At 48.0% G+C, this 23,673-nt stretch overlaps 1 protein-coding gene across 1 annotated transcript; it reads left to right on the top strand.

Moving 5' to 3' along the window:
* The first annotated feature begins 616 nt into the window (after positions 1-616).
* Positions 617-23,158, top strand: C9H3orf70 (chromosome 9 C3orf70 homolog). The gene is made up of 2 exons (XM_067302047.1): positions 617-933; positions 19,912-23,158. Exons 1-2 carry the CDS (start codon positions 762-764, stop codon positions 20,466-20,468), a joined length of 729 nt encoding a protein of 242 aa, XP_067158148.1. The 5' UTR covers positions 617-761; the 3' UTR covers positions 20,469-23,158.
* The last annotated feature ends 515 nt before the right edge of the window (positions 23,159-23,673 follow it).

The following is a 23,673-nucleotide window of genomic DNA, read 5'->3' as shown; positions in this document are numbered from 1 at the left end:
ATGACCGGTCTGATTTCTATTCTAACAGAAAGCTGGCTTCGACTCAGCTACTGCTGACCAGAGGGGCAATAAAAACGCCATTTGCTTGCAAACTTGACAGGGAAGCAAGCCCACACTACGGTTATGAAACCAAAGAATGCATTTTTGCAGCCACTTTTGAAGACAAAGCCAAACTTAAATTTTGGCCTAGAGATCTGTTTGTTGGGAAATGATAGTACACCTTCACGTCGCTATTAAGCAAAATCGTATCTACTGGCTTTTTTACAAAATTGAAGGCAAAGTTCAACGGTATTTTTCAGATCACGCTCAGAAGGAAACATTGCCACCCGATTAGACGCCCTGAGAAGGAGCCTGAGAGAGAAGCGGCAGAAGGCGAGCGCCCTGTGCCGCGGGCCGCAGCGCTGCAGGCGGCCCCGTCTGCGGCTCCTCGAGGGGCCAAGGGCGGCGCCGCCCCCCGGGCGCCCCGCAGCCCCCCGCAGCCCCCCGCGCTCGCGCTCGCGGCCGGGGCGGGGCGGGGCGGGGCGGGGCGGGCACCGCTGCCGGGCGGGGCGGGGCGGGGGGCGGGAGGCGGCGGGGCCCGGCGCTGCCCTGCCCGTGGCGCTGCCCCCCGCGCGCGGCGCTGGGCGGGCGGGCGGTCCCCGCTGCGGCTCGGCGGCTTCTCCTCCTCCTCCTCCCCCTCCTCCGCCGCCTGCTGCTGCTGCTGCTGCTCCTCCTGCCGCCGGCCGCTGCAGAGCGGGGGCTGCGGGCGGAGCGGCGGCGCCATGAGCGGGGCGGCGGCGAAGAGCGAGAAGCTGGACGAGGCTCAGGCGCTGGCCCGCAGCTGCGCGGGCAGACCCGACTTCCAGCCCTGCGACGGGCTCTCGCTCTGCGCCACGCACAGCCACGGCCGCTGCTTCCGCCTCCACTGGTGCTGCCACCTGGGCTGGTGCCACTGTGAGTGCGCGAGCGGGGCGCGCGGGCGCGGGGGGCGGGGGGCGCCGCAACGGCCCCAACGGCCCTAACGGTCGCGCGGCGGCGGCGGGGCGGGAAGTTGCCGCCGCGCTGCCCGCAGGGCGCCGCCGCCGCGTCCCGTCGCGTCCCGTCCCGTCGCGTCGCGTCGCGTCGCGTCCCGGCGCGGGGCTGGCGGCGGGGGGGCAGGTGCGGCGGCGCCGCGGCGGGCGGAAGCGGCTCGGCGCGCTGGGGCGCTGCGGGCGGGCGGGCGGCGGCCCCGGCCCCGGGCGCGGGCGCGGCGGTGCCTTGCGCCGCTGCCGAAAAGCCTGCGGCGGCTGGCGGCTGCTGCCTGCGGCTCTCCGGAGGGAGCCTGCGTGAGAGCTGGAGGAGAAGGCACTCCTGGTGCTGGTGCATGCACCGCTTCCCCTCGGTGCGGCTGTCCTCCCCACCAGAGGAAGCATTCACAAGCGAGTTAGCTCTTAATGCTTTATGATTATTTTCTTTCTGCAGGGATATGATATGACTGAAAATCCCTCGAGTAGCAGCCGAGTGTCATACAGACACAGCCGCTGCAGGACAGAGCAGTTGCTGTTTGAAAAGCCTGTGTTGATCCAGCTCCCTTGGAAAGGTGCCTGACAACTTTAATGTTGGGGTTCGAGACAGTGATGTGCATAATCTTGGAGGCTGGGATTGAACTGTTGACGACCAAACATGGCTTAATGAATAATTAATTACCTATATCCTGGAAGAGCAGGCTTTTCAAACAGTATGCTTGTATGAGGTCGGAAAATGATGATGCTTCCCTTAGTTCTCCTTTTGGGAGCTCTTGGAGCATGGGTGGACGGGGTTAAAGTTGGACCCCATACGTAAGGGTTGCTAGTGCTGCTGAAGGTGTCCTTTTACTCCTGACGGTCTGTCGCTGTCGCTCTTTGTAATTTAAACTCATATATGGATTTCCCTCTCCTCCCCCCGCGGTTTTTGCAGATTTTGCATAATGGGGAAAAGGGCCTAAATAGCTACCTTTTATTTGGACGAGAGCTTCTATTTGAATTAAATGGATGCTTTAGGAATTTCATTCTGATTTGGGGTCCATTTGCAATCAGTTTTTGATTACATCTGTTGTCAGGACTGTCGTGTTTCCTGGCTGTGCCCTGAAATGCATGCTGTGTGGAGACACAACTGGCTGTGCTAGAAGCTGGTGTCATGGCTGCCTGCTGCAAGGGGACAGCGATGTCTCTGGTACTGGCATTTTACCTGTCACACAACGGCCCCCGAATTATGGCCTAGATATACTCTTCTTTTCCAGAGTTTCTCTGGCCTCAGTTATTTGTGGCTGGCCTCAAGATCTATGGGCGTATAAGCACTCTGGAGGACAGGATCAGAACTCAAAGCGGTGGTGTGAACTGGAGGTATTATCCACAACCAGTAAGTGACAGCGCTAGGAAGTCAAATGCAGAGCTGGGAGCACATGGAGAAGCAGCATCGTGGAGCAGGATCTAGGGATTGAGGTGGATCACGAACTGAATATGTGTCATCAGCAGGAGGCCTTTGTGGTAGCAAATCCAAAAGCGAAACCCAAGCCTTCGCTTGGGGATGCATTAGCAGGAGCATTGCAAGGCATGCAATTTAATTAGTCTGCTCGGCTCAGTAACGATGAAACCAGAATAACGTTTTCTTTTTGAGCACTGCACTTCAAGAAACGATAGGAGAATTGGGAGGTTCTGCAGGAGGTCCCTGAGGCATCAGAAGTTTACAGAATATGATCTACAAGGAGGTGCGAAAGCTAAAGGGGTTGCTGGGGCTGTAAAAGAATTGATGGAGGGAGGGGAGATGGACTTTGCAATATGTAAAGGTGGCCTTGAAGAGAAAGTTGCATTCTCGTCCTTCTCTGCACAGCCTTGGAGGATAACCACGTGTCACTTGATCTGTGGTAAGGCAAGTTTAGGTTTGGATATTAGAAAACTTATTTTAACTAGTGAGAGAAGTGAAGCATGGGAATAGGCTGCTTAAGAAGGCGAGGAATTGCTTTCGTTGAAGGCCTTTGAGGCCAGCTTTGAGGTATATTTGCCTCTTGAAACTCTAATTTTAAATGAAAGAAGCCCATTGCATCCCTCATTTGCTTGTTTAATCTCTTGGAAGCTCGGAGGAAGCGTGCTCTCTGCTTGCCCCATTTTTCCTAATGCAGAGTTCAGAGCTGCGGATCTCTTTGTATCCCGCTCTTGCAGAATGAGTGGAATTGGACTTAAAAGGGGTAAGAATGAGGCCTATAATGGAAAATTATATAGGGGTCAGAGATGTAATTAAACAGCATTGGAAGTAATCCTTCATAAACACAGTGCTGTCATACTGACTTAGGAATCCTCAGAGGGCCCTTGAAAGGGTTTTTTCTGTGACTCTTAAGAGCTGTATTGGGGTGCAGGAAGCTCTCTGTCAATTAAAAGGGCCTTTGAAGTATGATTTTCCATCCTTGTCCAAGGTCTTGGAGAATGTCAACTCATTTAAAGTGCACTTTCGTGCTGAAAAAGGACAAACCCTCACCACCACTGCAATCCCTGGCTCGGCTTCTCGTGTGTATTCAGGATCACCTCTGCTTACTTCAGTGACAGAAGTAATTTAGCATCGCAGAGCCACTTGGATATAGAAGTAATAATTGAGAAAGAACCGAGAGTGAACTCCCCAAAGCCATTTTTGTTGGCGTGCTCTGAAGTGAGCAGTACTTTAAGCTCTCTCTCTACCTCCCCTGGCTTTCTGTCTGTAAAATGGCAATAATAGCTGGCAGGCGAGATCGCAGGGACTTTTTAGTACATCCAGAGAGCTCCAAGAACCTCAAGTGCTTTGCACATCTGTATGACTTTTGTGTTTCCGCCTGGAAGCTTATTTCGGGTCATTTTCAGTCTGTTTTGTGCTTATTGGGGAGCAAAAATGTACAAAACGGAGGGTGCCGGGGGTTCGGAGGAGGCTGCCCAGGGAGGGAGGGCGGCGTGACGGCAAAGCCTGGCTCGGTGGGCGAGGAGCCCCGGGGAGGCGGGAGGCTCCTCGTAGCCTGGTGCAGTACGCGTGGGTGACCCCTTTCCCCCGCAGCGTGACATCCAGGGGCCGGCCGTCTCCCACCCGGCTGCTGGTTGTGCCCTCCTACCCCCCGTTACTGATCCGCCCCCCGCAGTGCCACACCAACCTGACGCAGCCACGCTTCTGGCCCTTGATCGCGCTGGCGGAGCCACGGGTCAGCTCGCGCGCCTGGCCCTGCCTGGCTCCTCTTGAGTTGCAGCGGGGGCTGCCAGGGCCTCTTCTGGCGCAGGGGACTCGCTCCCTCTGCCCATCGCTGCCTCCGCGCTGGGCCGTGAGGCAGAGCTACGGCTGCCCGGGCACGTTCCTCCACCCCGTGCCACCTGGTGGCTTTCAGAGCCACCCTACTCCTGGCTCACGCGAGGAAAGGGGGGCTCGGGCCCCGAGCGTCACAAAGCTGCCCTGCAGGAGCGGCTCCAGCCCTCAGAGCCCTCTCCTCCCTGCAGGGGAGAAAGCGGGGGCCTGAGCGGTGCTTGGATTTCAGCCCCCGCATTTGTCCTGGGAGCCGCTTCCCGGAGTCGTACTGCGCCCTTTCAGCGTATCCCTGCGCGCGTTCCTCTTGCCATCGTGGCAGCTCCCTTTTAGCCAACAGCCTTGGGGGATTTAGACGTGGGTTGAGGGCTTTAAGTTGCTCAGATCGCCTTCTTCCGGAGTAAGATAAAACCTTTGGCAGTGGGAGGTTTGTAGCGAGGCGCCTGCCTTCCTTTCGTTATCTCTGGATTTCCGCTGCAGGCCTGATTTGCGCTGACGCTGTCCGTCGGTCCGGCCGGGAGCCTGCTGCCTGGCTGCGTGGTGGTACCCTGCTCGTGTCGGAACGGGTCGCGTACTTAGGCTTATGTGGGGTCTGAAAGCTGGACTTTGAGTACGGTTTCTAATTTTGCTTCCTAAGAATTAGCTCACTGGAGAAATCCTCAAGCTTGATACGGTTACAAGTCTGGCTTCATCCCTCGTCAATGCAAAAATCTGGTATCCTTTTGAAGGAGGACTCTTTTGCAGAGGTTTAGTTTTAATAAGAATGTCTTGTGGTATGTTAAATGCCTTGCACAACTCTCAGTATGTTAGGCTGCAAGTACCAAAAATACACAATGAGCAGTGGTCCCACAATACCTGCTTTGCAGTAGTGGCATCAATAGATGGTAACTGCTATTTCGTATCAATCTTTCTGTGATTTGGTTTTCTTTTTGCCCAGGTTCAGCGTCAAGCAAGCACAGAAGCCTGTAGTTACTTAAATCTTCCTGCATATCTTTTACTGAAGAATTTATGCAGCAAATAAATTCAGTTCCATCACTTCTGCCAGATGCCGCTGGTAGACCTGTTTTACAAGAGAGCCAAGAGAGCATGGGTGAAAAGTGTGAAGCCTACTTCAGGTGGACAGAAAGGGAAAACGCTAGGACTGGACACGTAAAAAGATTGTGATTGCAGTATAGATTTTAGAAATGCGAATGCTCCCCCGGCCCTTGCGCTGGGGTGTATAGCAATTGCAAGTGTGCCTTGAAATAGCTTCCTGCTCCCTAGTGTGCATCACGTAATTATGGGACTGTTGTGCCCGGAGTTGAGAGTGGCTACACAGGGCTCACGTAAGTCAGGTGTGATCCCGACCTGGCAGTTCCTGCATGAGGTCGGCAAACTTGACAAGCAACACAAGAAGCTGCCGTTCCTCAGCCAAAAGGAGAAAATGGATTTATGTGGTTGATGGCATGCCAAGAAGGGCACGCGTTTTCTCGGTGGTTTGGGGGAGAATGACTTCTGTGACTCTGGCCGTGCCAGCACAGATTCTGCGGATGCAGCATCGGAGCACCTTTAGGTTTCCTGTTAGGCTGCCGGCTGTGACGGGGAGTCCAGGATTTCTGTTCTCCCTTCTCAGAGCAAGCTGCGTCACGTCCTCGTGTCTGTTCTGCAGGTGTTTCCAGGTCCCCCAGCGGTGGACAAGCCAGTCCTAGCTTGGCTCTGCGTGGGGTCTCTCCCATAGCGCTCGGGTTGTGCGAGAGGATTACTCAGTGTCCCAGCCGCTGACGGAAAAGGAGACAAAGAACAGTCGCTGCACCTGTTTCCCTGGGTGTACTCTGAGCAGACAGCTGTTTTTCACATTCTTCTCTATTTCAAACACCAATATTTTATTAATATTTTCAGATAAAAACATTCATTTTCTGTCCCACAAACCCGATGGAAGTTCTCTGCTGAGGCTACTCCTGATTATTCCTCTTTCACGGAGAAAGGGATGGGGTTGTGTGCATCATCCAGCGTCTCCTCCCTGTCTTCCGTCAGCGTGCGCGTCCTGGCCCCGCGTGTGCCAGGTGCTGGCGTTTCCCCCCGCTTGGCAGCGATGTGTGCCTGTAAGGAGCTCTGTGCGCACAGATAGTATCTCCGGGGTGTCTCGCCCCTCTAGAGCGCCAGAAGCTGTCGGCAGGGGCTCGAATTATCAAGCGGGAGCTTCAAACAGTCTTTGAAGCCTGTGTAATTATTCCGAGCCCAGTCTGCCTAGGAGAGCCGTAAGCTGGAGATCAGCAAGGCAGCCTTTGTTTCCTGTAACAGAGCACGGGCAAGCGAGCGAAAATGTTTATGGGGGGTATTGAAGTGCACCGTGATAGAGCTTGGGGGTTTGAATAGGACCAGTGTCTGCCTGCCAGCCAGCTTCAGTTGTTCCCTCCAGGTTAGAGACATGGTTGTAGCCGTCTACAGGATCCCAAAATAAGCCCTGGAGTTCTCTGTAGCATCACATACATTGTAGGTCTCCTAAAGACATGCTTTTGTTCTGGGAGTTTGGGTTTTCGTGGGGTTTTTTGTTTGTTTTTCATTAGTTTTGGTGGCCAAAAGAATCTTTGCCGCATCCAGGACAGAGCAGAAGAGCGGTAGTGTGACAGTGCCTTACGTGTCTCTTGAGTTAGCCTCGCTCTCCGAAAGGTGATGTGCTTCCTGCTGTTGTAGACTAGAGCTTATCGAAAATAGCCAGCCAGAAAGTAGTCACGTCCCCTTAAATTTCCAGCAGTGTTGTTCCATAGGACAAAACTACGCCCTGAGGATTGATTTGTTGGATAAACATGAAAAAAGGAGTTGTAAAATACTTGTGTTTTGAGTTCTGAGACTGAATATTTGGAGTAGCTTATATTTTCCTTTGTGGAAAAGCTCTGCCTAAATAGGAATGCAGCAGTTGGGCTAGGAACACTGGGGCTGGGTGTTCTCTGAAAAATAGCTTGTCTTGGAGGGAGGATGATTACAAATCCGGGGAGAAATAGGTATTTTTCATCTTGCACTTGCTGTGAAAAGGATTTGGATGTCCATCCAGTTTAAGCCAATGTGTCTGGAAGAAATGTTTGTGCACAGGCAAGGCGTTACGCTGAGCACCAGGCAAAACTCGCAGAAAGGTAGACTTTTCAACTTGTAATACAGAAGCACTTTTAATGAGGATTTGCTGCCTGTGGCTCTGCAGGATCTTCTCTTCACCTGTATTTTGAAGGCCTGATATTCTAGCTTCATTTCACTAAGCTGTATACAACGGAATAAAACGTCAGCTGATATATTCTGAAGTGTAACACTAAGAGCAAATAGTCATCCTCTGGTTTTGTTGTCAATGCTCCATTCCAGACCTGGATTGTGTTTTGTTGCTCTGGTTTTAGCTATAATCCCCAAATCACAGTATGAATAGACTTCATTCTGTGTCTCTGAAAGAGAACCCAAACATGCAGATTTCATCAAACTCTGTGGGAACATCAGTGCCTTTGAAAGAACCTGCTGTCATTCATTTTGAAATCTTTGCTGTAATGCCGAGTTGCTATGTTTACAAAGCCCTGGTACCACTTAACAGGAATAGACCGAAGGAAAAGCTTTGAATTCAGGTTACTTGCTGCAAGTACATCTCGTAGGGCTAAATCTTCAGATACAGGATTGAAGAGAAACCGTTGAACTTCTTTCTCCAAAAGTCCTGAGAAAGGCAACCTTGTATACCAAAACGCCTTTTGTCAGCCAAAACCCGTTGCTTGTCACGCAAGACAATGAAGCTGTGTTTCATAATCAGCCTGTCCATCTGAGGAGCTTGTTTCACAAAGAATTATGTCTCCTTGCCCAAAACTCGGTGATCTGCTGGAAGCAGCCTTTGAGAGCTGTGGAAAAATGACACCTCTCTTCTGTAGCTGCCTGAAGGGTTAACGTGCTGTTTTCACAAAGCCCGCTCAGGGCCCGTCTGAAATGACAAGGTTGTGGATACTCTGTACTGGAAGCAAGTACCTCTGGAGGAGACGTTCCTTTAATGTTCCCTCTCCTCCGCTGGCTTGGTTGTCCATGTCCCGGAATTCGGGATGTTCTGTGAGGCTCAGCCTCCAGCACCGAGCCTCTGCTCCTGCTCGGAGCTCTTGATTCTGGTAAAAGCCTTCAGGGGTTTTTCTTCATGCACTTCAGGCCCCAGATGAAATGTATATAGTAGCTGTGGTGCATGGGGCGAATGCGTGGCTTCCTTCCTGGGATCTGCAAGGGAGGAAATCTGCTTCCAGTCTTCTCCAAGTTTGTTCTCTCTGACTGCCTGAATGCAAAAGCATTATGGCTCCCCTGCCTTCACTCTCCTTGCTACTGCTGGATGTTTTGTGGGTCTTAAACTACAGCTCCTGGTCATATCCTTGCATTGCCTGACAAGACAAACTGAGTAATGAGATTGTCGTTGTCGTGATTTCCATCCTGCAGGTCTGCAGAGCAGACGGTCTGTTCGGATTTGCTGGAAGCACCAGAGAGGGCTTTCAGGTACCCAGCACAGGACCTCCGATTTCCTGACAGCAGCTGAGCCTCGTGAGTCAGTTCAAGCTGTGGTACCTAACTTAGGTTTGACTGCACGTTGGTGAGGTTGTACTAGGACTTTGTGTTTCTGTAAGGGACAAAACCCGAAGCGCTTCACTAACAAACGTCCCAAGATGCTCCAAAATGATAACTGTGGCAGTGTGGCGTTAGCTGCTGCTGGATAGCACACGCTTGAATTAATGTAAAAAGCTGATGACAGTAGATTGGTTTCCAGGTAGTATGCGTGCATATGGACATGTATAAAGTGACCCTGTTTTACCGTGTTGTCATTTTTATTCCAGTGCCTTCATGAGTTTATTTCCATAAGATACAGAGTGTGTTTTGCAATGAACTTTGGTTCTTGTCCTAAGCAATAATCTTTATATATGACAGATCACAGAATTCAGGAAGTGCAATTGGTGCAATTTAATGATATTTTTGCCAATAGTTCAGTATATTCACATAGATGGAAGTCAAAAATCTACTAGGAAAGTAAAATATGATTGCTTGGCAACTGGGCCTTGTTTTTAATATACTTTAATTTAGGCAACTTAACAGTTGGAATTTATGTATTACCAATGTTGTAAAGCAATTTTAACAAGAGGTATGCATTTACATTCTCTTTTTCACTGGTGGCTCTTGAGCTTGAGAGCCCACATGCCTGCTCTCAAAACTGCTGTTTGGTTGGGTGCTCGCACCCAGCCCTGAAGCATTTTCCCTGCTGTTTCCAGCGAGAGCCTTTCTAGGGCCTTTCTGCTGGCCTGGCCCCAGGAGACACATCCGCCAGACCAGGGTCACTGTTGGGCGGTGGCACTGTGTGATGTGATGGAGCACTTCCTCCCCTAAAGGTACTTGGCCTCTTTTTCCTGCCTGTGCAGAGCATTGCTGGATCCCAAATCCCTCCAAAGGAAGGGCTGGCACCCTGCACGCGCCAGCTCCGGGTGGTGACGTATTTTGGGCATAAGCAGGGGGTGCTGTCCCTTAAATTCTCCACAAATGTGTTCCTGCAGTAGAGGCTCGTAATAGAAATGCAAGGATTGGCGTGAATGAAATAGGAATGGAAATATGTGTAGATAAGCACCTGAAGAGACAACAGAACAGGGGTTAAAAGGACGGCCTAAATTGATAATGAAGGATATTGTTCCCAGCGCTAAAGTTGAAGAATGTGGTGTTTGTGTCAAGCCCAGAAGGCCTGCGCTCTGCTAAGGCTGTAGCACAGATGACTTGTCAGCAGGAGACCCTGTACTCTGACAACAGGAAGGTAGCGACGCAGGTACAGCGCATCACATATGCCATCGATTCTCCTGGTAGCCCACCAGGAAAATGGACTATAGCCATAAAGATGCATATACTCCAAACTAGGAAAAACAGACCATGAGCAGCAACCTCAGGCTCGCCCCAAATATATTTAAGGGTATAACAGATCTATCCAAATGCTACTTCTGTCATTGCAAATGAAGAAGAAATGCAGAGATAGGATGCGGATTTGTCATTTGCTGTCTCTTGTCCTTCATGCTACACACAAATGATTCTGGTCAGACTGCTTGGGCGCACACACCTTGGTGCTTTAGCACATATGGGTGTGAGAGTGTGAGTGAATGAAACGGGTGAAAGATCAAGCGTGAGTTGGTAAAATCAGCTCATGTAGGTTTTGCAAGATAAATATTGCCTTTCCCTTCCATAAGGTCTTGCACTGAGTTTTGTTATGCTAATTTCCTGCACTGCTGGCTGACCACCCTCTTCCTCAGCTGAGAGGAAGCTCGAGCCAAGAGCCCAGCGACCAGAAGACTTTTCATGGCCTGCTGCAGCGCATGATGGGATTGCTGCACATCTTGCTCTGGTGCGAGACTGTAGCCTGTCGTGGTTTGGAGGGCACCTTGCAGTGCCCTGGTCCAGTCATGGTCTCTCCACCCATCAACAGGGAGGGTGTATTTCTGTGCCTCTCTCCAGGGGCATGAACTGTCAGGTCTTGATTGTCAGGTGTGAATTTAAATTCCTGGGGAAAATAAAATTATGCTTTCCCTGAGGCTCTTGTAACGGGCATGGGAGGGTTCTTCTGCATCCTTCCTGCAAGATGCAGCAGGTACAGCCTCCTGCCTCGGCTGTCCGTCCGGACTGGACACTGCCTGTGAGAGTGGCAGCATGTGGGTCTTGCTTGGGCGGTGCACTCCTTTGGAGAGGACTTTCTCTTCAAGGACATGTGAGCTGTTCTCCTCATGTAACAGTTCCCAGGAAAACATTCCCCTCTCATGGAGGAGCTCACGGCTGCACCCGCTGCAGAACATACACATACAACACATCTGGCAAAAGACTGTAACTTGTCTCTTCTAGTGTCTGTGATTTCTCTATGCCGGGAAATGTCCTTGTTCTTTATAGGCAGCTTTTGACACTGATCTGTGGTTTCCCTTCTCTGTTGCAGTACCAGTACCCTGGCTGTCTGGATGAAAATTATGGGATGTTGAATCTTGAGTAGAGGTTGCACGGGGATGGTTTTGTAAAAATCAATATTTAACGCAAAGCCATTTTTTGCTATTTCCCTTAATGAATTTAAAAAATGTCTAGCACAAGCTGGAGGATAAAATTCTTCGGAAAAACGTGCAAAGACTGGCGGCTCTCCTCTTTGGGAGGCAGCTTTGTAAAGGGATGTTGGAAGACAACCATCCTTGGGTCCAGAGTTGAGTCTGTGATCCCCAGTGCTTCGCTGCTGTGCTAATGGCAAGCCGTGCTTGTGGAGGTGACAGAACTGTCTACTTAGCTTTTCATGCCTGGGCTGTAGTGTTTGTGTTCTCGTAACGATGTGTGTTTGTACTGGGACTGCGGTTAGTAATACCCGTGATAAATGTAGCATTTGTTGAGCTTTTAGAGCCTGCATGTGTTGTGCGGTGCTGTTCATTGCCATTTTGGATGTCGATTTTATGTTCCCTTTCAATGGCTAATAAACAAATATGGTCCCTTTAAGAGAGTTTATGGCTGCATGAAACGTTTCTAGGTCCTCTGGGGTTGCTTTTTGTTTAAATCTGGTACATCGATATAAGAAAACAAGAGGAAAGAGCAGGGATGATACAAGGAAGATCTGGGGTTTGTTTGCATTTAATAGTTACCTGCTGTAAGTGGAAGTGCACAGAATACCTTGAAAAGCCAGACAGCTCACAGCATGTAAAATCATGATCCTTTCTGTATTTAAAACAAATCAAGATAGAAGCGCATTAAACTACAAATTATGGTGAAGAAAAACTTTCTTACTTTTCCCCTCTTTCTTGGTTTCCCATGAGAAGCTCATGGCTTATCAAGTCAAGGGCTGTCACAGCTGTCTCCATCACGATACAGCAATGACAGGGAACACCTCTACTTCACATGAGAAAAGAATTGGCAACAGTACAGAATCCCTGTGAATTTGCTGGAGGAGCTACTGTAGAAATTTAGCTAGACCAGTTCTTTCCTGCGCTTGAATGAGATGGGGAACGGGACAGATTTGTTAGTGCTCTGAGGTAGGCGCTTCTGTGAAAATGCACTATTTATTTTGCTGTTTGTAACAATATACTTCTGTCAGGTCAGAGCCTGCTGAAGTTTCTCGGTGTATTTACATGCTGTTGAGGCCTGTTGCATGACTTTGCTGTCTTTTATGGTGATGCTGGAGTGACTGGGGTTCACCTGCGGTGTTGGCGCCTGTCTTTGGAGTGTATTTTATGTGCTCTGGTTGTGTTCTCCACACTAGAAACGTGTTTGAACAATCTCTGTATACTTTTTGTTTGGAAGAAGTCACTTGTGATAAGGTGTTCCAGATCTCTCTATATGAGGGTCCTTCAACATTGACGGGCGTTTTAATGACAATTCATTATAGCTACCGATGGTGCAGTTTAGCTCTACCGGAACATTTTCCAGTTATTGTACTGTATAACTGACAGTACCTCAGAGTGCCCTGAAATACTCTTCTTTCCCCCCGTGGCTCCGTGGCTCCTGTTCCCTGCACATCCCATAGTGTTTTGCTAGATATAACGTCCTGGCTATTCCACATGATACAAAGAAATGGAAACTGGGTTAGCAGTGGATTCGTTTTTCTGTTGTTTTTTGGTTTGGTTTGGTTTACGCGTGGCATCTGTAAATCTGCTCCTGGTTTCTCCTTCCATTTGTTCTCATCCCTCTGCAAAAGCCATTATTGCGCTCTAAGCGAAGCATAACTTGGAGCTATTACAGTACTTGGTGAATACTTACAGTTAGACCAATCTCCGTTTGCAATGCTTTTTTGTCCCAAGCCAGGCATATAACTAGAGAAAGAAGGAAGGAAAGAAGCAATGGTTTTGTCCACTGTTGTGGTCTGCAGGGTTGAAGAGCGTTGTCCCCATTTTGGCATTCGAATAGGTATCAGGCTCTCAGGGCCCTTCTAGTCTGCTGAATTCTTCCCAAAGGAATGAAGCCCTCCATCTCCCATGACTTTCTGCTTTGTCAGTGGTGAAACAATATCTGATTCCTTCCTGTGCATGGTACTGCCTTGCGGCCGGGGCTGATCACAGGCCAGTCTGTTATGAGAGAGCTGTCTGCCACCTATGCCACCCACAGCCCTCGCGGGACCTTAGAAAACCACCCGGGTGTTTGACACTTGATACATTGTCCTCGGGCTGCTGTGCCAGTCCAGGCACCAGCAAACTTCTCCAGCTTGTAGCTGTCACCACATGCAAGACAAATCCATTTAGACTTCACAGGAGCGCTCATCCAGTCAGCTCTCCCTAAAGAGAAGACTTGGGTCTCTTCTGTCACAGCGATGGGATATGAAACAAGTCCCTCTGGAAGACCATTTGGTAGTTCTCTATCATTTGCTGTCAAGCAAGTCGGTGTTTAAGAGACTGATTGCCAAGGTTTTACCCACATGCATGGATTTGGAAGAACCCTCGTGTTGTGAACTCTCCTTGGATTAACATTGAACGCCTCCAGTTTAATCCATCTCGTGTTAAACGTGCATTCTGAATTCAAGTCTTGAGTCCAGTTGGTCTGCGAGCTGAAGTGTTCATGTGCTACTTGCTTTGCCTTCACTCTTTCAAGGCTGTATGGCATTCAATTAGAAGTTTGCAGGGCATCTGATGTTGTTCTTTATACTGGGACTGATGTCCCTCCCATGTAAGCTGATTCTTTGTATGCTACTAGGTTTACTCTGAGCTTTGGAGCATATTTTTGCTATTTGCCTGTTGAGAAACTTGGCAAGTGATACCATGGTGATATGTAGCGCAAACACTGTTGAGGAAAAAAAGGCTAGCCGAACTTCTAAGCACTGGAAATAGCATGTCTATGCATTTCTTTTCGCAAAGCTGCTGAGGAAGGTATCAGATCCACATCCCTATTGTAGTGTTTTGTGACTTGAAGGTCTGCAGCTCTGTTGTTTTAGTCTGCAATCACTTGTAGGTCAGTTAGTGGAGCTGCGGAAAGTCTCTTCCCTGGCAAGGGAGGTTCTTGCTTAGACGCTAAGATCCACAAATGAAGATGCACAGCTGCCTTTTATCATATTTCTGAAGCACAGTGTAATTCATGTTGTTGTTCATTAAGAAGATTCTTAAAGCTAGCATTCTGAGAGGGTGAGAACTGAGGATTTGTTATGAGAAATTGCACAGCTGAAAGATGGATTTCTTTTTTTAATATGCTGAGCACGTTAATGAATGTCAGAGGTAAACTAGAATGCTGGGACAAAGGGAAGTGGGGAATAAAATGTTTAAACAGCACCTCTGCTTATTTCATGGTTAAGTTATTTTGTATTAGCCACGGAAATTGCTGCTGCATCTGTTTGGTGAGGATGCATACAGACTGCTCAATTAGCAAAAAATCAGACAGACGTGACCTCATGGCTTACTTCTAAAGGCTTTTAGTTACTTATTTTTTGGATGCAGAAGGAGATGCTATAATTCAGCTTCCAGTCAATTAACCACATAGTTCTGGTAGTCATAGCCTCAAACAGACCATGTATATGCATATATATATTTATCTATATGTGTGTGTGTGTGTGTGTGTCTACTTTTGGGGATAAAATATTTTCCAAGTTGCATGAGTTTGCTGGCAGGTAGCACTGGAGGTGCAGAGTCAAGGCTTTGGTGAACAGCGTACATCTTTTTTGGCAATAAAATCATATTTCTGTGAACAGAGAGGCAGGAAGAAGAGTACTGCCTGGTAGCTTACCTCCTTGTCCGGGTTTTGAATAGTTGCTTTGCAGTTAAGTATGGGTTTTTGTGTGTTAATTTGCTGTAGGGCTTGTTCTTCAGGCTTTCACAAGAGTGAACTGAATAATGAAGAAATGGAAATGCAATCACTGTTTTCAGTTGTGCACAACCCGATTTCACTGCCAGTGCAGTGTTTCTTGGAGAGCAAAGCTTTGTGCACATGCAGCAGCAGAAAGCGAAGGTCCTGGTACAGGCTTTCAGCTGGGGCAAATGGTTAAGTGTAGCTGACATACCTACTTCTAAAATCTCTCCATTGGCTTGCATTTAATCATATAATCTGCCAACATATGGCTGTTATGCAGACTTACCATGAAAGTTAATTTTGGCAGAGCCTAGTTTCACGCATTTCCCATTAAACACTAAGGAGACAAACCATAACTTGTTTCCACTTCTTAGCCTTTTTACAATGTCGGTAGGACTGTGAAGCTGGAACTGTGAAGCTTCTCTATAGCAACTATTACAGTGTTCAAGATCTTCCGAAACGTCTGCAAATGCAGCAAACTGCTTGTCATAGAAATTGGAGTTTGATTTTTGGATGAAACCCCCTGTGTTCAGCATGCGCGGTATTTTTCCATCACAGAATTACTGTCTTCCGCCTAGGCAGAAGTGGCAAGTGACCCAGGAAGCAACTTGCTCTGCGGTGTCTGGTCTGGCATCTGTATTTGCGCAGAGCACTGTAATTTACTGTAGCATTCATCAGTGGAGCTCAGCTGCAGAGTTCTCCAACTGACTTGGTTGTGACACATAGGCAATAAATGGCGTGCTAAAATATTGAAAGGAATAGATCAGAATAGGTGATCAAAATACTACTTTATCATGGATTTGTGCCAGCGGTTTGAATTCAGCAAAAATATTCCTGTTTATTTCAGTGGGAGACTGATTAGACCAAAATCCATGATGAAAGAAGTGGGGCTTGTGCTTTTGGCTCATTTTCTGTGAAAAGACATCCCTGCCAGACCTTGCAAGCTGCAGTGGGCGGCAGTTCTTATCATTGTTAAATTTCTGCATTTATTTTTCACAAGACACATATCATGACTGATGCATTTACATTCATTAGGTAGAGTAAGGAGCTGTAAACGATGATGTTACCACGGCTTTGTCCACGATCCATTCAGACAGACCCCTTTAGGGAGTAGATACTTCTGTGGGCTGATCCTGTCTGACAGTTCCAGATGCGAGTATCAGTACCTCCCAAAGAGGTAACTGATGGTGCTTGTAAAACAGACTTTTAATCTGTCTTAAACAAATGAACACGGTGCTAAAATTAGCTAAAACCTAAAAAACAAATTTGCTAAAGAATCCTAAAGAAATCTAGAATTCAGTTAATGTAGAAAAGGTTCTTTTTCCTAATGTGCAGGTCTTCTCTGCTACATGACTTCACGCAGGTTTGTTGGCTTTCTGTTGGGCGCTTTCTACTTTGTCCTGGCGGCGCTTGTCCTTGGAACGTGAGGAAATGTTCTCGGCCGATCTCGGGTCACGCAAATTGGCTTGAAAGCCTCTGCTAACAAAGTAGTCGCTGTTTTCTTCTACCCTGAAATTAGTGCCAGCCCGGCAGTTTTGAAACGCCTGCGGAGAGTCGCCGCATGCTGCTGCAATGGTGTCACAAACAGCTGAGCGCTCAGGTGGCACTTCATCTCCCCCTGCCTCTGCTCTGCGACCTTCTCCTCCACGGGAGTCATTTTAAGTCTTTGCTTTTCAGTATCTGTCAAGAGAAGAGGGCTTCAAACAGAGTTGAAGTTTGACCATAGACAGGGCCTTGCTTTTCCGTGAGCGTGCGAGAGCAATCTTCTGTTTTCCTAAATCCAATACAGAGACTGCAGCTGCAAACAACAACTCGAAGCTGGAACTGTTGTATTCACTAAACTCCAGTTTGCTAGGGAAAGTGGATTTCTGCCTCCATCAGAAATGGTGAGAGAAAGCTTCTGAAATGCACGCATTTCCTCCACTTAAAGGTTTGTCAGTGATTTTCTTCCCTGACTGCCTGCTTAAAAAATAAAAATTAAAAAAAAAAAAGATTAATCTTTCATTCCCTTTAATGTCTGTGCTGTAAGCTACCTTGGCTTAAATCCCCTGCTTTTCCTCTCCTGTCATCCCTCAGCTGCTCTGCCAGCACATGTGGCAGTTATTTTAAGAAAAAGTGGAAAAATATAGTCCTCTTGCAGAGATTTTTTTTTTTTTAATTTTTATTAGGGCCTTCCTTGGGCACTTTAAATAGAAGTGGCACAAGATAACAATTGAGCGAAATTTCTCTCTAGTATCTGTTCCATATCTTTTGGTTGTCAATGGCACAAAGACCACACAGAAGTGTCCTAAGTATATGAATAAATACAGCCTAAGGGTTTCAGACTAGGATTTGCTGATCCCACGTATGCTGCAGTTCATCTGCTGCCAGTTGAATTTTATTGGACCTTATTCCAGCCAGCAGCTTGCTAATAAGTCATTTCATTGTGTTGCTTTGCAAGACAGTAACATATTCAATGTTCACTAATTTGAAAGATGGATTTCTGGAGAACAACTGTTTCAGCAGGAAGCCATAAGCTGCTGCGGTTAAGAAGGGTTGCAAGGAGAGGCTCTGCCTGTCTGTCCCAGGGAGCTTCCCAGAGCCACTGCGAGTGGCGGACAAGACTTGAAAAATGCATGAGAGACCACATCCCTTAGTGACTGCCAGAATAGAAACGCGGCGGCTGCTGCTCCAAAGGAAGGGCACTAAAGGAGTAAGAGCTCTGTGCTGCTGGTGGTTAAACTGTTCACTCGTTTGATGCTAGCACTTAATTCCTCTGAGTCATGGCAAGTTTAGAGGGTGTTGAAACTAGACCTTGAGATCTTAAAAAAGATGGCAAGGGGAGAGGATGCCTTTGTATTTTCTAAATGCCATCCAGCCATAATCAATTGAGAGAAGAAAAAATATCTTCCTGGTATGTTCTAATTTCACTGAGCTTTCCCAATGACTCTAAATGTCAATATACAGATCCCAGGGAAAAAATGCTTGAAGAAGTATTCAGTGACGCTGGTCACAAAACGTTCTTTCTTCTGCCCACTTATTGCAGCATTCTTGCTGCTTTCTCTTTCTGGCTCCGTCTGGCTGGTCTCTCCTGTGGTACAACAAGGGCGTGTTTTTCTTTTCAGTGTGTGTCTAGTGTTCGTTCCTCTGATCGTTGCCTTTGCTGTCCTTGCCGTGTGCCTTTCCTGCACTCTAATGATCCCTCGCGCTCTTCCTCTCCGCTCTGCACTCTGCGATGTTGCCTCTCTTCTCCCTCCCCTTTGACAATCCGGGCTTGGGAAGCTTAACGGAGGAGTGCAGACTACTTTCATTTGAGCCGCATTTCCCTCCCAGTACCAGCAGGCACAGCAGGATGGGAAGAGCCTTCTCCGGTGCTTGTGGTTTCTCCTGGTGACCTACTCGGGCCTGCTGGCAACGCCCAGCTTTTGTGGGGGCCCTGGGCGCTTTGGTGCTTGCAGAGTGAGTGAATATCCCAGAGATTGCTAAAGCTGAGGGAGATGGGATGAGCCCAGTCCATTGCTGGTGCTCTGCGTACATGGCTGGGGCACTGACTGCGCCCTTGGCTGGGGATTTGCTGCAATCAATCAGAGCTGTTTGCCTTGTCTGGGAAGGGCTTGAAGGTGGAGGGTAGGATTTCCTATCATCAAAAGGAGGCATGAGAGGGGGAAGAGAGATCTTCCTCAGGGAGAAGAAAGCCCTTCTCTCCCATCTCTGGTCCACCATCATCTTTCCTGAGTGGAAACGATGGCTTTCAGCAGGTGATCACTGCTCTGATTTTCTGAAGGAGTCGGTAATTCAAGGGCTGATGAGCCAGAGAAGAGTAGCACCTACCTCTGAGCCGCTGACAGAACGTATGGCAGATATATCTCCTCATCGCAGCAGCGCCTGAGTCATGAATGCACCGAGAACTTTGGTGGCTTTCTACTCTTTATCTGGAGAGCTTCAAACATCAAAACACTCCTCCATTGCTTTGATACTTCTTCTGCCTTTGCAAAGCAGCATTTGTAGTATTTATAGCTCTTGCATCATAACTCTTCTGCGAGCCCCACTACTTGCAAGTCTTCTGGAAATTTGTGCTTTCATAGTTTATGAACCCCTAGGGGGGCGTGAATCTTTCAGAGACTTCATGCAAACAAAATGCAGCATTTTACAGTCTTTGGCATAGCCTCAGGTTGCTCAGTTTTTCCTAACAAAGTACTGATTTTCTTCTGCTCTTTATTCCTTTCTTTTAGTAGAGACTTTCAGTTGTGCTCTTCGATTCACACTTGGTGTTCTCTATATAGCCAACATAATCCTATTTTCTTATTAACCAGATAATCAAAATGTCAAAGGCATTTCTATAGCTTGGGAATTTCCTTATTTTTCATCTTAAAATTCCAATTGCAATCATGTCTGAATCCCCTAATTTATAATACAGAATAAAACCCTATTCAGTGTCTAAAAAAAAGAATGTGGAAACATATGCAGGGATACTCATTGTAATGTGAATTAATAACTTAAATTATTTTAGCAAAGTCCTGAGGTAGAACTGGTCTGTGTTCAGGGAGGAAAAAAAAAAAAGCGTCTTCTGCATGTCTTTTCAGTCTGCTTTCCCATAGAAAAGGGGTGCGTGCAGAGTCACTGTCTGACCAACTTTGCCTTGTGGTCACCTTCAACCCTGCTGGAGTTCATTTTCTACAGAGGGTAACTGCCTACAGGTGTCTCAGAAGCAAGGGGCAGGGAGAGAGCAAGACGGAGGTAAGAAAGGGTATGCTTCACTACATTATGAAGCACTGGAGAACCCATACCTAGAGAGGACTAAAAACCACCTTGAGACCATTGGAAACAGAGTGGCTGCTGACTTGAAGGCCCTAGTAGCTGTTATTAACCACTTAGGGTAAGCATCATGTGATCATGTTATCTTTTTGACCAAAAGATAAGTCTTTAAATACTGCTTTTCTGTTTTCCCCACAGGCAAATATGTCTATCAGCCCATGACACCCGTAGAGCAGCTTCCCAGCACTGAAATACCTGTTCGTCCTCGGGAGTCTACAAACACAATCCAGATCTCCGTTTCCCTCACCGAACACTTTCTGAAGTTTGCGCCTGTCTTCCAGCCCCCTCTGCCCCCCGATTCCCCGCAGTTCTGCACCATTGCAGACCTCTTCATTGACAATTACCGAGTGAAATGCATCAATGGGAAGATGTGCTACGTGCAGAGGCAGCCTCCACCTGTGCCGCACAAGCTAAAGCCCGAGGAAGTCCCCGTTCGCAATGCCTTAATCACAAAAGAGAGCAATACACCAAAACCAGATCACTGCTCCTCCCCTTCCAGCTCTGAGGACTCTGGGATCAATGCGGTGGGGGTTCACTACATCGAGTCGTGTGATGAGGACACAGAGGGGGGAGCAGAGCTAAGTTCTGAAGAAGATTACAGCCCTGACAGCAGCTGGGAGCCAGATGAATGCCCACTCCTGTCACCCTCGCAGTGCGAAATGGAAGTGATTGAGACTATAGAAACCACTGTGTGATCCAACAAGGTGGAAGCAGATCAGTCCAGTTCCCAGTCTCAGTAATGTTGCTTTTGTAGTATTTATATTTTCTGTTTTTCTGACAATCCCTTTTTTCCAGTGCACTTGATTTTTCAGATTCCTCATGGGAGTGTGGTCACGGGACTTGCGTATTGGTGAGCTAGCAGCAACCTGAGCAATTTTTACGTGTTCTCAGCCCGAACAAATCTCCCATGTCTGCACGTAAGATAGTGATAAATTGTAAGACTTTTATAGCTGAACAAGGCCCTTTTCTTGGTCTGGGTTACGTTGTATACTACTATTCATATGAAGATGTGCGACCTGTGGTGTTTTCATCTGTCAGGCTGTTTGCAGGGGGCCTTCAAAGCACAGAGGGTAAGCTGGTGCAGCACGCCTGTGAGCAGCAAAACCAAGTTGTCCTTATTCTTTCACATACACAGCTATGTGAGGTGCAGAGACAGGAGGCTCTTTCTGTCTCTGTCTGTCCTTGCACACTGTCCATCCCTTTCTCTAGTGCTGGGTGCGACCCATCTCGAATGCTGTTGGCACCACTCTTCCAGCGGGTTGGTTTGGCAGGCTAGAGAATGCACAAAGTGCCTCCAACTTTTCTCCAGGCTATGCACCAAGCATCTGCTGAGGTGGGTCAGGCTCTGAAATCTACTGAGAAGGCAACGTTTGCTCCTGAGGTTAATCACTAGCCTGGAGCCAGGTAGTCCCTTCTCTACAGGGGTCTTGGGGAAGGGGATCTGGCTTTTGCAGCTCAGCAGGAAGGGGAGTAGGTAGAGAAGCAGCAGCACAGCAGTCTAACCAATACCATTCTAGACCGAGGTGTAAAATGCTAGGTGAAAGGCAGCGACTACCTCCAAAAATGCAAAATCAGCCCTCAGCTTTGCCTGCTGCTTCCTCCTGTGCTGCGCCGTTTGGTGCAGGGGCTGCGCGCTCAGCACCGAATGGGCCCAGGGCCTGTGTTTGCCTGAAGAACAGCAAGTTAAAAAAAAAAAAAAAAAAAAGTTCTTCAGCCACACCACTGTGTTGGCAGAGCTTGGGACAGCGTGGCGGTGGGGCTCATCGAAATACAGCCTAAGGTCATAATAACTGGGAAGGAAAGCTTTGGCTTTGCTCTCCTTTTCATCCAGTTCAGCAGTGGATTCTAAATGAGATTTTCCTTAAATAGCTGGAAACATAAGAGCTGTTTTGCTGGTGGCTTTGTTTCAGCTATGCTTGATGAAACAAAAAATGTCTTTCTCAGAAGATTTCAGCCAGCTTGAATCAGTTGGAGTCGGTAATAACTGTTTTCAACAGCATTACTGAATTTCTTTGTGTATTTACTGTTTACGTTTCAAAAGTCATTGGTGAATATAAGGCTGTATAAACGTGTACAGTTTAGTGACTGATACTAGATTGTAGTCTGTGTTATAGACTGGCTCATCTCTCTCACTGTATCCTGACAATGTATTACTAATTTTATACACTTTGTAATCAGTACCTTTAGAAAATGTTTAGGTAACAGTGTGTGTGCGCGTGTGTGTGTGTGCGCGCATGCACATGGCGCGTGTGCTAGGAATTTAACATAAATGGTTATAAAGTAATCCTGTACTTTTTAGACTAACACTTTCAGATAAAAAATAATAGGTTTTATAGTTTTGATGACTTATATAAAAAGGTGCAATGCTTGTTGAATGAGGAATTTGGGCCATTGCATGAACAGATACATTCTCACAAGGCACTTACTTAAAAGTATTCTGTTGTTCTGAGGGCATTTAAATGAAGGTCGTAGTAAATGCTAAATAGGATTTATTTATTTTTTAAGGGTGGGGCTGTCTTTCTTGGTTAACCAAGGTTTCTAACAACAACGTTTTACTGTCTTTTGACCCTTAAGACACATTTCATAGGTAGAAGAAAACATTATGTATAAACCTACAGCATTTACTCATATTTAATCTTTCACTTGTATCTGAGTGGGGAGCTGCGAACGCTCGCTCTCGGGCCTGGCCTGCCCGAGCTTTCTCCCTGGAGGAGGCTTTTCCTGGGCGGACAGGGTGGACTGGCGGCTGCATCCTCCCAGGAACTAATGGCAGCGGAGGCCTTCCGCGGAGGCCAGGGTGGTTGCCACCCGCTGTCGAGCGCAGGGTGCCAAGCACAGGAAGGGGCGCTAGGACCCTCTTACTGGGCAAGAGCAAGCAAGCAGGGGCCTACTCCTCCTGCTCTTAGGGGCACCTGCTGGGAGCGTAGAGAAAATCAGCTGGGCAGTTATGCCCAAGACTTACCCTAAGGTCCTGTGGTCGTGCAGCTTCATGTCACTGTCGTCAAGATACGTTCTTAACTGTAAGCAATTAGCAATATTCACAAGCTGTGAGTATCATCTCCTACCAGGATTTGTTCAGATGTCTTAAGCACAATAAGCTGCCTTTCCCGTACGTTGTATCTGGAAAACTTCAGTGGAGCAGCCTGGCATGGGGCAGGGCTAGTTCTGGGAAGTGTTTTAGCAGCCAGCACTGTGGCACCTTTCTCACTAAGCTCACATCACACACCCTAGTTCAGAAACATGGTCCTCACCGAAATGGGATTTCTTTTCTTTGCACAAACACGGGCAAAGGCCTGCTGTAAAAGACTTGCCCTGAGCTAGGTGCTCCACTCTGCCAGGGAGAGGTGTGTATGTTTCTTCTTTAATAAAATACTAAACAACTGAAGCTCGGCTTGTCCTACGTAACTGTGTATGTTCCATACTACAGTGAAGCATTCTGAGATTTCCAGCAAAGGAAGGGTCACTTATGGCTTCAGATGGCATCAGCTGAGACATCGGCCCAGTGCTATGGATAGAAATGTGATAACCTGGTGGAGCGCACCAGGCCTGGCCCTGTCTGGGTTCGTGGACCTCGTGAGTACCAGGGTTGGTGTGCAAACTCACAGCTCGGGGTCTGACTTGACTGTAAAGGGATGAGCTGCCCACGTCGGGGTGGAGGATGCTGGGAAAAGAGCTACAGGACCAGGCTGACGTCTGGAAGAGCTTAGCTGGCCTTAGACCCGTGACTTACCTCTGAGCAGGTTCACACGTGACTGCAGGCTAGAAACATCACTCTGGGGCCCTGTTTTGGGTGCTGGGTAGTTCTTAATGCTAGCGAGGAAAAAGGTGAACACACCAGGCACGCTGTGCTCCACGGTCCATGGCTCTGGCACGGCTCTTCAGACCGACGGACTCCTGCAT

Source organism: Apteryx mantelli, chromosome 9 (genome assembly GCF_036417845.1).
Source record: "Apteryx mantelli isolate bAptMan1 chromosome 9, bAptMan1.hap1, whole genome shotgun sequence".
NCBI classification, from domain to species: Eukaryota; Metazoa; Chordata; class Aves; order Apterygiformes; family Apterygidae; genus Apteryx; species Apteryx mantelli.
This window is presented reverse-complemented; position numbering and strand designations above follow the sequence as displayed.

What these genes read in the sequence shown, in the direction of transcription:
- C9H3orf70 (XM_067302047.1), top strand. Translation starts at nt 762, where the DNA reads ATGAGCGGGGCGGCGGCGAAGAGCGAGAAGCTGGACGAGGCTCAGGCG. An exon ending in CCACCTGGGCTGGTGCCACT is followed by an intron (nt 934 to 19,911) that starts GTGAGTGCGCGA and finishes TTTTCCCCACAG; the next exon opens with GCAAATATGTCTATCAGCCC.